The 15,487-nt window shown below is 42.4% G+C and overlaps 1 protein-coding gene across 1 annotated transcript in view; it reads left to right on the top strand.

Moving 5' to 3' along the window:
• DOK6 (docking protein 6) overlaps positions 1 to 15,487 on the top strand; it is a 950,476-nt gene that overhangs the window by 129,036 nt on the left and 805,953 nt on the right. Inside the window, exon 3 of the mRNA XM_078686219.1 lies at positions 10,970 to 11,084. Coding sequence (XP_078542345.1) covers positions 10,970 to 11,084 — 115 coding nt within the window. The remainder of the gene's footprint in view (positions 1 to 10,969; positions 11,085 to 15,487) is intronic.

Genomic DNA, 15,487 nt, shown 5'->3' with positions numbered 1-15,487 from the left:
GCATTTTCTTTATAAGCTCTTTATTTTCAAAATGTAACCACATGTTCACATTACCAATACTTCCCAAAGATTTCCTTGTGTCTTCATGCAAAAGTGTTTTAAAAACGGGTTGTCCTTTTATAGGAGTTAGTTGTAGTAGATCTCCAAATACAATTAAACATTTTCCTCCAAACCGAACATTGTAATCTTTTTTTAAAACCTGTTGCATTCTCAAGTGTACAAAGGCAAGCATTAAGTTTGAGACCATGCTCACCTCATCAAAGACTAAAAGTTAATTTTCTTCAGCACTCTTGACTCTTCATAACAAGCATCTCCAGACAGCTTCTGATATTCCAATTTATTATCATGTTCAACTGGTAGCAAAAGTAATTTATGAAAAGTAATTCCTTTAATATTGTGTGCTGCTAATCCAGTTAGAGCTGGCACAACACAAGATAAATGTGAATCTGTAGTTTTCTGTAGGTAACTGGTCAAAACTTTAATTTAAATGCCTTTACCTGTTCCAGCTTGACCACTGATGTACATAAGAATAGGTTTAAATGATGAACATAGACATTCTTTTTTTCATGCAATGAACTATGTTGCATGTGTTGTGTCACTTGTAGATTTGTTTCCTTTTGGTCAATATTTAGTTGTTCTTCTAAGTTTGCCAACGTAATATTCTCCTGTTTTGATTGTCGCATTGCAATTTCTACTTCATTCATGGCTATTGTTGCTTCATTTTCAATTATTGGTTGTCCCAGTGGATCTTGACTCAGTCAGTGGACTAGAACTTTGACTATCTTGAGAACTGTCTTTAGCTATTTCAGCTGCAAAAGTGTTTTCTTGTTCAATTTCATCATTTAACATTTGTAGATATGTAGGGAAAATTGTGCAAGCAATGCTATTTTTACATGCATTAAAATAATCTTCATAGCATTCAAAATGTCCAAGTAATTCAGTTTCGCTACGCCATAGCTTGAACAGTTGCAGAAGTGTTAAATAGAAAAATTCTCTCTTATCTGGAGTTTCGTAACTGAGTTTTCTGTGGTTAATAAGATTTCCTTTGGCATGTTTTACTAAACATCCGTCACATCCAATTACTGCATATTTTCCTTGTTTTATATTTGGTGTAACATTTCTTTTATAGCTGCAATGTTGAAGTTTTTTGTACAGACATAGCACTTCCAGATGTAGACTTCTTTTGGAATAGTATGTATCCAACATATTAGTTTTAAGAATTTCTGTACTTTCTGTTTTATTCAGTGCTAAATATTCAATTTCTTTTAATGTTTGCAATACTCTATTTCATGTGCAGGCAAGACCTGAACTTACCCAAATGATTCCTTGTGACTTTGAATATAAACTGGAAGAGCACAAGCAATCAGAACATTTATAGGATCCAATTTCTCTGTGGGAAAGCATTTTTAAGCTAAAGCTGTACAATATTTTGCTAAGCCTTTTCTCTTGTGAAATTTCTTCCCACATTTCTTTCATCTCTGTCTTTTCTGATTTAATTATACATGATGTAACATAGCATGCAACAGTATTTAAGTTATCGGCAACTTATTGAGGGCCTCATTTATGAAAAGTGATGCATCGCTGTGTGAAAACAGCGATGCATCACTTTTCATTGCGCCCTCCTTGCTACATGCTGGATGCATCATATTTACAATATGATGCTTCATGTCGCAAGGGGTTACAGATACGTCAGTATTTCTGACGTATCTGCATGCGCAAAAGTGACGCATTGCTGTAGTGTATCACAAAAGTGACGCAACTCCATCAATTGGTCATTTCACATGGGCAAGTCCCATTTCAAAGTGCCTGCATGAGTCTTACGCCTGCTCTGAGGCAGGCGTAAGATATAGAAGCATTTGCGTCCTAGAAGTGGCGCAGTGAAATCTCATAGATTTCACTGCGTCACTTCTAGGAGGCTTACTTGCGTCAGAACTCCCCTGCATACATTATACCTGGTGCAGGTATAATGTGGCGCTGGGGTTAAAAAGTGACGCATCTACCTAGATGCGTCATTTTGTAAATATGACAAAACATTGTAAATTGTTTACGCTGCTGGTGTGTCACAAAACGTGACGCACCGGCGCCGCAAATGTGATGCAAGGGCTCATAAATAAGCCCCTGAATGTCCATGTTTGCATTCCACATTTTCAAAGTAACTGGATTGTAGTCATTAATATACTTTGACTGTTCCGTTCCTTTTAGGTTGTATGTATTCTTGGGAGATTTCAAAGTTATTGTATGCCTTACTTCTGACAAAAAAGAATTTACTCTTCCTTTAGAAATTACTCGACGTGTCAATCCAAACCGGCACTTGGTATAAAATGTGCCTTTAGATTTGTATTTTCGTCCACAGTACTTTCCAAAACAGTGACTTTGGAAACAGAAAACTTGTTGTCTCAAGCTGTTATCTCCTTCTTCTCTTTGAATGTCACAGGTGACATACTGTCTGATGAAAGACAATACTGTTTCATCACTATCCGTTCCAAATTTCGGAGCATTCCTTATCCATAATAGCATGTGTATACGCGGAGCACCTCTCGCTCAGTACTCTTTTCGTAAAATAAAATCGATAACTTCTCCAAGAGGACAATTATTGTTATTGCAGATAAAAGACATCATAGTTTGAAGCCTAAGGTTAAAATGCCTATATTTATATTTGAATGTGCTTCTCATATAAATTCAAGTAAATCTTCCCATGCATATTCAGCACAGCTAAGTAATTCAAACCATGTTGGTGTTCCTAAATTTCTTAACATACACTTAAGTTCACCGACGATGAAACCAATATTCATTTGTACCATGTTGAAATCAATAAACAACAAAAGAGTGAAACAAACAACCTCAAAATAATATGTGAGGTGGAAGGGAAAAACAGAGGGATGAGACAATACAAGATAATTTAAGAACCCTCACTCACCAACCTAGTGGTGACATGCTTCATCACTGGGTTCCCACTGGAAAGACCTAGGGGCCAGATGTAGGTAAAACTTATTTACCGATTCTTAATTACCGAATTTTACCGATTCGGTAATTAAGAATCGGTAAATAAGAAGTGGGGGTATGTAGGAACATCCAGATGTTCCATTTACCGAATCGTTAAGAATCGGTATTTACCGATTCGGTAAATACCGACCGGTAATGCTCCATTCATTCCCATGGGCTTTGAAGCCCATAGGAATGAATGGGGCATTACCGGTCGGTATTTACCGATCGGTAAATACCGATTTTTGGCAAGGGTGCAGGGGGTGTCACTTTGACACCCTCTAGCACCCCCAAAAAAGGTTCGGGGGCCATATGGCAGGCATACCTGCCCTAAGGGCAGGTCTGCCTGTCATTTGGCACAGGTGTGCATGCACACATGTGCATGCACACCTGAATCGGTATTTCACCATCAAATTGAATTTGATGGTAAAATACCGATTTCTTAGGCCTTGTGGGACTCAGAAGAGTCCCACCTACATATCAATTTTACCGATTCTGTAAAAATACCGGTCGGTAAATTTACCGACCGGTATATTTACAGAATCGGTAAAATTACCGATTTGCCCAGTTTACCTGCCCCTACATCTCGGTAGCCAAATACCGGTCGGTAACGGCCGAATTCGGCCGTTACCGACCGGTATTTGGCTACCTACATCTGGCCCCTAGTGTCTTTCCAGTGTGCTTCGACGCCTGTTTACAGCGGTGCTGGTTCTTGTGTGTGTTGAGGGTGTGTTCCGGCCAAATTTAGCTAGGTGAGTGCCAAAAAGTGAAAAAGGATTTTTATAAAAAGTGCAAATTCGTGACTTTCAACTACTTTATTAATAGTCTGGTTTGCACTGGTTAAAAACAGATATAAATGGACCCATAGGAATGGTCTCAGTTATTAAAGACCCCTAGTCCATAGTGGATAAGATTGGTCGACATGTTTCTGCTTTTTGGAGCCCAAGTCGCTCAGCTTTCATCAGGACTATATAATGTGATCCTCCGGTGGTGTACATGCCCTAAGGTGCACCCTGCCGTGAGGAATTCGTGTGAAAAGAAAAATGAAAAAGATTTTTTTTTCTTTTTTTAGTATTTATTATACTTACGGCTAAAAGCCGGTTGATACCGGGCCGCGGTGGTGCTTGAATAGGTACTCGGCGGGGAGTCGCCTGCAAAAATATATGCGGCGTGAAGATAACCCCTCACCGCGTTCGCCCATGAGGACATACATTGACGTTCCTCCCGTACCTGACTCCAGTAAAATCGCTGTAGTGGTCTTGAACGGCATTTAGCCGTAAGTATAATAAATACTAAAAAAAGAAAAAAATCTTTTTCATTTTTCTTTTCACACGAATTCCTCACGGCAGGGTGCACCTTAGGGCGTGTACACCACCGGAGGATCACATTATATGGTCCTGATGAAAGCTGAGCGACTTGGGCTCCAAAAAGCAGAAACATGTCGACCAATCTTATCCACTATGGACTAGGGGTCTTTAATAACTGAGACCATTCCTATGGGTCCATTTATATCTGTTTTTAACCAGTGCAAACCAGACTATTAATAAAGTCGTTGAAAGTCACGAATTTGCACTTTTTATAAAAATCCTTTTTCACTTTTTTGCACTCACCGAGCTAAATTTGGCCGGAACACACCCTCAACACACACAAGAACCAGCTCCGCTGTAAACAGGTGTCGAAGCACACTGGAAAGACACTAGGTCTTTCCAGGGGGAACCCAGTGATGAAGCATGTCACCACTAGGTTGGTGAGTGAGGGTTCTTAAATTATCTTGTATTGTCTCATCCCTCTGTTTTTCCCTTCCACCTCACATATTATTTTGAGGTTGTTTGTTTCACTCTTTTGTTGTTTATTGCTAGTAAGATAAGGGGTGTAAGAGTGAATATCCATACCCTTTCTCTCCTGTTGTTTTTTGATACCATGTTGAAATGCCATCAAATTAATTAACTGTGTTTTTAAATTTCATCTCTTTGTTGAACTTTGTCCATGAATTCCTTTGCCGAAACATGTGATTGATTAACTCCTGTTTTAAGTATGTTGTTCACTGCATATGAAAGAGAAGACAAATCACTTTCAAACAGAAGGTGAAATATATATGGAATGCACTGTCGAAATCTAGGATCTTCAGAGTATAATCTTGTTGAGCGATATTCTGAAGCTGGAATCCGTACAGGTCGCTCATCAAATCATCCACCTTGTTCAGTGGGGAACAGCTGTGGAAAACAACAAGCTTCTAAGCTTTTCTCCCATACACTCATTGGAGTTCCCTTTGCTTTTTTCATTTGAAATAATTCAATGCTGTTTCCTATTACTCGTTTTGAATGTAGAGGAAGAATTGTGTAATGTTCATAAATCTCTTCACTCCTCGACTTGTCCACTTTCTCTATTTGACCACTGTAAATTTCTGATTCATCTTCTAAACATATAACCTGTTCATCAACATTTACAGTTTCATAATAAATACTGTTCTGTACAAGATATAACGTAGCCATTTGAAGTTTATTAACATCTACAAACTCTTGCCATATTTTCCGACTCTTTGTTGGAATATCGTTTACTAGAATAAGTACTGGCTCATTTTCCTCTTTGTCTCCACCAACAGTTTCAATATTTTTCTTATAATCTAAAGGTAAGTACACAATTCTTCCTTTCAGACCTCTTTGAAAGCGGGAGAGGTGTGGCGCCGCGGCCAGGGCGACTGACGCTGGAATCTGGGGACCACAGTTCGATCCCCGGCTCCGGCGGCAGGTTAGCCCAGCACCATGTGACTCTGGGCAAGAGCTCGCTTAATCTTCCCGACGGCCCCCAGCGCCTAGAGACCCTAACGGGTGATTGTGCGCTATACAAATGTGGATAACTATAATGTCCCTATCACCTTTGGTACTTTCAGTGAATTTCTACAATTTTTTAAAACATTTTATTTCCAAATTGTAACCTGGAAACTTTGAGAGTGGGTGTGTGAGTGGATGTTCACGTCGGAGAGCGGGTGTATGCATGGGTCTATGAATAGGTGTGTGAGTGGCTGTATGAGTCTGTGAGTGGTGAGTGACTGCCTGTTTGGGTCTGTGTGTGGGTGTGTGAATGTCTGTATGGGTCTTTGACTGGGTATGTGAGCAGCGCTATGGGTCTGTGAGTAGCGCTATGGGTCTGTGAATAGGTGTGTGAGTGGCTATGTGGTTCTGAGTGGGTGTGTGAGTGCCTGTGTGTGTCTGTGAGTGGGTGTGTGAGTGGCACTATGGATTTTGGGCATTTGCGTACTGAGGGTATTTAAAAGGGAGAACCATGGACTCTGCTCTCATCAGGAGATGACAAGAAAGAAACCACTCATCACAGTAACTACAGATCATGTTGCCCTCCTTTAGATCAACGATGCATTCACCTCAATTAAGGATTTCATATTAATTTTCAACTTGGAATACAAGAGAAAACATATTTGATTTGCCTTCGTCAAGCCCAAGAAGTTATGAATGTTTGTGTTTATATTTGTATTTGCTTGCCGTTGAGGTTCAATTTCTGGGAAATGCACACCAGTTCCAAAATGGAACCTCATTTTTTCCCAGAAGAGTGCCCAGTTTTGGCAAAAACATATACCCAACTGGAGTACTTTCATCTGGGTAATTAGTAAGTGCTTCCTTGTGGGGTAAATGTCTTTCGCATATTCTGCACTACACCTGCATAAAGGACCCCAAGGAAATGTCTCCAGTGACCTTGTGTACATGTTATTTCTATAATATGGTTGTTCCTTAAGCGTCTTCACCGATAAATCGGTGATAACGTGATTTCTCGTTAAGAAGACACCAAGTCGACAAAGAGGTGCATCTCCACCAAACAGGGGTACTTTCTCTTGAATAAATTAAGTAAGTGCTTCTTTATTTGGTGTAGAGGTCCTTGTATTCATCTGCATCAATAAAGCATCACTGTGATATTTAGCACTGTATCTTTAAAGTTTCTAAAAGAATATTAAGGATGTCACTTAGTATGTCATGCAAGTGTCTGACATAAGATAATTCTAATGTTAGTCAGTTGATGCTCGTTAGTCTTGCATATGGATGGGATCTTATATTTCTGGATTAAACTTCATTTCAAGAACCCCTTTGTATCTTGGATTTATTAATGAAGATACTTCACTGGCGTAGTCGGCATTGGAAACTTTTAGAAGGAATATATGGATGTATTTTCATGTAAAGATCCCAACATAAGTTTTTGTGAGGAGAAGAATCATCCATACTGATCATAAACTCTTAGTGGAAATCTTCAGTAAGAAAGGATTGGATCTTATATCTGGGAGGATAACAAAATGGGTTATCGGTCTACAAGAGTACAACTTTGGAATTCACTAGATTCCGGGGGTTGACAATAGAGTTGCAGATGTTCTTTCTAGTCTAGTCTCTAGTGAAGATTTAGAGAGTGATCCTGAGTTAGATGAAGAGTTGGTTTGTGTAATTGATTATAACTTCTTATCTGAGAAGAAATGGTCTGAAGAATTGGAAAAAGATGATACATTGTGTGAGGTCATGTCCTTGATGAGAAATGGTTGGACCAAAAGTAAAGAAGGTTCTGCTTTGACAAAGCCTTTTTGGGTGATACGCAATGAGTTATCTGTGGAAAATGATTTGTTATTTCGTGGGACGAGGTTGATTCCTCAATCAAGTCTTAGGAAGGAATTAGTTGATTTAGTACATGTTGCCCATTCAGGTTTATCTAAAAGTAAGGAGAGGCTTTGCATGTCATATTGGTGGCCAGGTATGGACAATATGATAGAACGGGTGATCAGAGATTGTGTTCATTGCAACATTAGTGACAAGTCTTATTGTACACGTACACAACCTATGATTTTAAGAAGGCGACCGAATGGTCCGTGGCAGGACATTGCTCTGGATTTAGTGGGTCCTATACAACATAGAGATTCACAAGTGTTTGTATTAGTGGTTATTGATATGTATTCAAGATGGGCAGAAGTGTTTTTTTTTGTCAGGAATAGATTCTAGTAAAATCATTCTATGTTTGAATGAGTTATTTTCTAGAGAAGGTTTTCCTGGAACTATTTTGTCCGACAATGGTGTTCAATTTGTTTCTAAAGAAATGGAACATTATTTATCTTGTAAAGGTATTACTCATAAGACTTGTTCTCTTTACCACCCAGAGGCCAATGGTATGGTTGAGAGATTTAACAAATTGATTAAGGACACAATTAGCCTAGCTAAGAACATGTCGTCTGATTGGAAGAAAAGTGTATTGGCCAAAGTGGAAGAGTACCGATATACACCTCATACTACAACAGAGAAGACTCCATTTTTGCTATTTCGTGGTAGAATTCCTAACACTCCTGTTGAACCTTTCTGGCATAATAAGTATGAAGTATTGAAGGGTAAAGAATGTGTGTGCAACAAAGAAGAAGTTATGAAGAAAGAGGAGGACAAGGCTGAACGTAGAAAGGCTTATTTTGATGCTAAAAAAAGTGTCAGGAAAACAGTGGTGTGTGTTGGTGATGCGGTTATGATCAGACGTCCTGGCATGGTGGGAAGTTCAGAAACAAAATTCATGAAGCCTATCAAAGTAATTAATTAAAGTTTTTAACAATGCTGTTCAGACACAAGACCATCGCATATGGAATTTAAATAGAGAGGTGATTGTTAGGAAGAAATTGCAAAATGAAGAGAAAGCAATTGTCAAGGACAAGGAAAATGCGTTGTCTAAAAATAAAAATAAAATTGATTCTGGTATTTTTAGGTCTTCTACAAGAGTGTCAAAAAGGCCTAGTTACCTTTCTGATTTTGTATAATTTGGACATTGTATAATTTACATCTCATTATTATTTATTTTGTGTCTTTTGAGGGAAGGAGATGTGTGATATTTAGCACTGTATCTTTAAAGTTTCTAATAGAATATTAAGGATGTCATTTAGTATGTCATGCAAGTGTCTGACATAAGATGATTCTAATGTTAGTCAGTTGATGCTTGTTTGTCTTGCATATGGAAGGGATCTTATATTCCTGGATTAAACTTCATTTCAAGAACCACTTTGTATCTTGGATTTATTAATGAAGATACTTCAATCACCAAAAGCATTTCAACTCCTTGATAAATATGGCCCTAAATCTAAGCACGAATGTAGGCTACACCTACCTTTCTTTTTTAACTTGGGAGAGTCCGTGTTCACTTTTGCTGCAGACCACTTCAGAGCAATTTTGTAGGTATTTACTGTAAGTGCATGGTCACCCATTGGCTTCTTGGATCTAAGGATGAAATAGTGAGGCTGCTTATGAAAAAAGGGGGGCAGGTTGCTAGAAAAACAGATGGGTCTTCAGAATTTTCAGGAAAGAAATGTGATTGAGATGGAAGCTGAGATATACCAACAGTTCATTCCAGAGTGTTAGATTCATAACTGAAAAGGCTCTGCCTCCTAAAACGAAGCACACTGAAATTTGAACCTATATTGCAGGAGCTTCAGTGCCATGCAGGGCTCGATGACCAATACAGAGGAGCGTTAAACATTCCAGAATAACAAAAGGAGTGTCAGTGTGCACACAAGCGAACGAGCAACGGATATTTTAGGGCACAATCTCATGTTACAGAAAAAGTAATCCCAATCATTAACTTAATGGCAGTAAATTCACAGCAGGTGGCAATTTCTTATGACACTGGAATGTACAAAAATGACACAAAAATGATAAATGTGCGTTTCTTGTGCTACTGCCTGATTTCATGATTGTCATCAATTTAATTTTCGGTGTTGTCAGGAATGCTCATGACGGTAATTCATATAAGCATTTGAAGGAGAACTGTTGTTGATAAATTTGCCAGGACTGGACTAGTGAATCAAAAGCAGCCTTGGTAAAAATTCTCAAACTAGCTTTGTCTCCTAGCACAGTCTCTCTCTTTAGATCCCTGCTCTCACTGTCTCTCTCTATCCTCTCTCTCTCTCCTGTCTTATGACTTTCCCTCACCTTCTTCCTACCTCCCTCTCTTTCTCCATCTCTGAAAGCCAGTGCCATGGCTGGGGGCAGAGGGGGCGGTGTGCCCCAGGCAGCATTCTTTTTAGGGGTGGCAGAGTTAAGCAAGTTGTGACTGTTGACTACCACCATACCCCACCCCTGAGAGCAAGTTGTCCGTCGGCTGCCACCCCACCCCATGGAACACGTTGGCCACCACCACCACCAACCCTCCCCCCGGCTCTGACCTGCACCAGGCTGCAAACGTAGGGGCCGCCCCGAGTGGTAGAAGGTCTAGCCATGCCACTGCTTAAAGCCCCTTGTGCCTGCTGCAGTTTAACTCTGGGAGCTAGGGCAAGTGGAAGAGGCACCAGGAGTAGCCCTGGGCTTTCAAAACCGCCCCCCAAAGGATCCAGCCCACTGGAGTAATGCCCTATGATCAGGGGCGGCTCTAGGCTCATGGCGGCCCTGGGCAGGGAGCGTAGGTAGGGGGCCCGGAAGAGGGGGTCCGGGCAGGGTGGATAGGAACCAGGAGGAATGCAGGTGTGGAGGCCAGTGAAGAGGGGGGGTTAGGGTGTTTGGAAGTGGAACAGAGCCGGAGGCCACCAAATCCCTGCCAGGGGCCGCCACGCAAATATGTATCCATCCTCAGAGGATTATTATATTAAGGATATATATTGGCGTGGTGACCCCTAGGGTTTGGCGGCCCTGTGCAGGTGCACAGCTTGCACATGCCTAAGGCCGCCCCGCTATGATAATAAAGGCCTGTCACGGCCCTCATGATTGCATATTGTCCCCGGAGAAAATGGGAAGTTAGAAATGCAACGAGTAAAGAAAATACACACCACTTTTACATCTACTTCACGTGATTGCTTGCCTTTACTTAACTGCAGTCAAAATTGGCCAGTATCTGAATCCTGAATTTCAATGTTATCTGACAGGATAAGAGAGCTGTGCTCAGGCGCACCCTCTGTTTCTTCCATTCATATGTGTACGAGGTCAAGTCATTTTTTATGCACAATAAAAATAGAACAACTGTATTTCTTCTTTCCTAGGTAACTGAACTGCACAACATCAAAAACATAACCAGACTGCCTCGAGAGACAAAGAAGCATGCAGTAGCAATTATCTTTCATGACGAGACGTCAAAGACATTTGCCTGTGAGTCAGGTAAGCAATTACTAGCACAGCTCTTGCTTGCGGAAACCAAACTGCGTCTGATACAATAGCCCCAGAGGATTGAGAAAACCAGCAAAGAGAAAGCCTGGTTTCAGAGGAAACAGGCCAGGACATTTTTAAAGCAGAGGAGCTGGGGGTATTGATTTCTACACGTTTTCGGTGCTTGTTTATTTTTCATCACTGTCTCGGTTTTTCCTGAAGAAGAGCGTGTGGCTTTTGAGATGTTTAGCCAGGTTTTCAGGGGATTGTAAGTGATAACCTTCAGTATGTTGTTAGAACATGCCAAAGGCACCCATATTTAATTTCACCCTCGAACACTGGTGGTATGTTCCTGGTCGATAATTAAAAACAAACACGCAGTCAAAACACCAGTAATGGATGCTAAACGTTATTAAAACAATATGCAATATGTCCATGTATTTAAAATAGAAACGGATCTTGCAGAGAATGCAATGTTTATTTGGGAGCAGCAGCTTTTCGAAGAGAAACTCCCATAAGGGTACAATGTGGGCAGGTCTGATCATAAACACTGTCAGCGGTAACATAAACCGGAAGTGTGATATTTAGTTGTGACTCATGAAACATTGTGTGGAAGGAGAGGGGGGATGGCATGCCAAACGATTAGTACAAACAATTCTCAAGAGACTTTTATTTAATGTATGTTTACGCAGTACTAATAAGGTCATGTCAATATGCCAATAATGCCCTACTTGTGGGATTCTAGTTTCAAGTGTTATTTTTTAAGGCTGTCTTGAAAAGGAGTCAAAAACAATAAGCTCAAAGGAGAGAGCATTCCAATGGAGCAAGCCAAAAACGTAGTATGTGCATAAAGGGACGCCAGCTCATACTTGTGATTAGGTGGAAAACCAGAATCAATCAATCAATCAATCAATCATAGCATTTATATAGCGCACTACTCACCCAGAGGGTCTCAAGGCGCTAGGGGAGGGGGTTCCGCTACTGTTCGAACAGCCAGGTCTTGAGTTGCTTCCTGAAGGCGAGGTGGTCCTGGGTCAGGCGATGGTGGGTCGGGAGGGAGTTCCAAGTCTTGGCGGCGAGGTAGGAGAAGGACCGTCCCCCTGTGGTGGCTCTTCGGATGCGGGGGACAGCGGCGAGGGCGTGGCTGGTCGATCGAAGCTGGCGTTTGGGAGCGTAGAAGTTGAGGCGGCTGTTGAGGTATCCTGGGCCTTGGTTGTGTAGGGCTTTGTGTGAGTGGGTGAGGAGACGGAAGGTGATTCTCTTGTTGACCGGGAGCCAGTGCAGGTCTCTCAGGTGTCCGGAGATGTGGCTGCGACGGGGGATGTCCAGGATGAGTCGTGCTGAGGCGTTCTGGATCCGCTGGAGTCTTTTCTGGAGTTTGGCGGTGGTTCCGGCGTAGAGGGAGTTGCCGTAGTCCAGACGGCTGGTGACGAGGGCCTGGGTGACCGTCTTCCTGGTCTCGGTGGGGATCCACCGGAAGATCTTACGTAGCATGCGCAGGATGTTGAAGCACGACGAGGAGACGGCCTTGACTTGTCTGGTCATGGAGAGGGAGGAGTCCAGGATGAAGCCCAGGTTGCGTGCGTGGTCTGTTGGTTTGGGTGCGCTGCCTAGGGCGGGGGGCCACCAGGAGTCATCCCAGGCGGAGGGTGAGGATCCCAGGATGAGGACTTCCGTCTTGTCCGAGTTCAGCTTCAGGCGGCTGTTCTTCATCCATTCGGCTACCTCTTTCATCCCTTCGTGAAGGTTGGCTCTGGCGGTGGCGGGGTCGTTGGTGAGGGAGAGGATCAGCTGGGTGTCGTCGGCATAGGAGATGATGTTGAGGTTGTGCTGGCGTGCGATGTTAGCGAGGGGGCTCATGTAGACGTTGAAGAGGGTTGGACTGAGCGAGGAGCCTTGAGGGACGCCGCAGATGACTTCAGTGGCTTCTGATCTGAACGGGGGGAGGCGGACTCTCTGTGTCCTTCCGGCGAGGAAGGAGGTGATCCACTCTAGTGCCTTCTCCTGGATTCCGACGTTGCTGAGGCGCTGCACTAGTGTACGGTGGCAGACAGTGTCGAAGGCCGCGGAGAGGTCCAGGAGGATGAGGGCCGCCGTTTCTCCGTTGTCGAGGAGGGCTCAGATGTCATCGGTGGCTGCGATCAGGGCGGTCTCGGTGCTGTGGTTGGCCCGGAAGCCAGACTGCGAGAGGTCGAGGGATCAGGTCAGCAATGCCTTGCTGCTGGCAGAGAGCCACTCTCCATTGCAGGTGTATTGACAGACAGCTATGTGGTGAGGAAGGTTGATTGCAAAGTTGACAACGTTGTCCATACTCTTAGGTATACACAAAAAAAGTGATGGATGGAATGTTTGAATTAATCTCGGCCGCTGGCAATCACTCAAGGCTGCTTACCAGTCCATCAATATTTTCACACCATGCCACTCAAGTGTGGAACCAGCCATATTCATAAGTCTTAACCCTGCTCCAGAGGGAACAGTACAGCCCGACTGGCAGGCCCGGCCCTCCCTGAACCAGAACACAAGCAACTCAGGACCAGTTTCAGCCTAGTTAGAGCTCATCACCCAGGTGCAGCTTGGTTCGAGTGACACAGTGGGCACAGAACCCATGTCTGGGCATTCCCATCTCAGTTAGAGCAACACGCTAAAGTGTACAAAAAAGTGATAGATTGAATGTTTGAATTAATCACACCATGTAACCTGTTTGGATCCAATCCTATGCAAATCAGTCTTGGCGCTGCTCCAATGGGCACAATCCAACTGAAGTGCCAGGCAAGGTCTTCCCTGAACAGGAACACATGAAAACCAGGACCGGTTTTGCCCTAGTTAGGGCTCAGCAGCAAGGTATAACTTGGTTCCAGTAACACAGTGTGCATGAGACTCATGTCTGGGCTTGCCAATCCCACCAAGGGTGACACACTAAAGTACGCTACAAATGGATGGTTGGAACAGTTGAATTAATATCAGCCACTGGTACTTACTCAGGGTTGCATCCCAATTTATCAATATTTTGCACACCATGCCACCTTTATTTGTACCCAGCTGTATGCAAACCAGTCTTGACCCTGCTCCAATGGAACAGATCAGCCCAAACTGCTTCTCCCTTAACCGAAACTCAAGCAACCCATGACCCGTTTTGCCATAGATAGGGCTCATCAACCAGGTGTAGCTTGGTTCTAGTGATACACTGTGCATGGGACCCAAATCTGAGCACATTTGTCCCACTTTGGGGACACAATAAAGTATACAAAAAAGTGATGGACAGAAATCTTGAATTATTCTCAGTCACTCAGGCTGCATCCCAATCCACCGTTACTTGCACACCATGTCACCTCAGTTTGGACGCAGTCATATGCAAATCAGCCTTGAACGTGCTACAATGGGAACAGTCCAGCCCGAACTGCAAGGCCAGGTCTTCCCTGTAGCAGGACACAAGCAACCCAGGACTGATTTTGCCCTAACTAGGGCTCATCAGTCAGGTGTAGCTTAGTTCCAATGACATGGTGCGCATGGGACCCATGTTCAGGTATACCCGTCCCACTTAGGGTAACACACTAAAGTATTCAAAAAGTATTAAAAAAAGTGATGGACAGAATGCTTGAATTAACCTCATTCTGCAAAAATACAAAGAAACCTGAGGATATATAAGGACCCGAAGACCAACAGTCACACATTTGATAAAAAGAAAAAGTTAGGACCAGACACAATGTCTATGAAAGCAAATAGATTCACAATTATTAACAAATAAGTCAAATGGTGGGTGGAAATAGAAAAAAACGAAACATAAATATCATAAAAAGAGATTCAGGGAATGGCCTATGATCTACTGTAAACATTAGGCAAAAATTAAATGAGTGACCTCAATTTGACATGACAAGTTTGTGTTCGCCGTAACAAAGGGGGCTGAGGATTGCCCTGGGAACATACGGCGCTCATTATTAGTTGCATGAGACACAGAGGTATTTGCTAGTTGAATAATGTGTGCAAATGCATATTGTTAAACAAATTGAGTTGGGTTAGCAATGGATACCTGCTGTGCTATCAACCTAGGATCGACTCCTCGCTGCCGTTTCCTGGTGCAAGGAGGATATGAAGGCTGTGATTTTGTTTGAGTGGATTTGGACATTTGTGAACTAAGTCTTGGTATGGGTGAGGATTGATTAACTGATTTGAAGATACACATCCCTGAGATTAAATTGTTCAGACTCAGTTACTATGCACCACACCATGTAGGACAATCATATCCACTGGAAATAATTCTAATCATACCAGATAGGTATGAAGCACACTGGGTAGCTAATAGGCATGGTATCATCTAAGTATAAGGTGCTAACTTTACATATCAGTGGTATAAGAAGTGTCCAAAAAAGGCATAGAATACATTCATACCTTTGTCAATGTAATATTGTTTTTGACCA

The sequence above is a fragment of the Lissotriton helveticus genome, chromosome 4_1 (assembly GCF_964261635.1).
Source record: "Lissotriton helveticus chromosome 4_1, aLisHel1.1, whole genome shotgun sequence".
NCBI lineage: Eukaryota > Metazoa > Chordata > Amphibia > Caudata > Salamandridae > Lissotriton > Lissotriton helveticus.
This window is presented reverse-complemented; position numbering and strand designations above follow the sequence as displayed.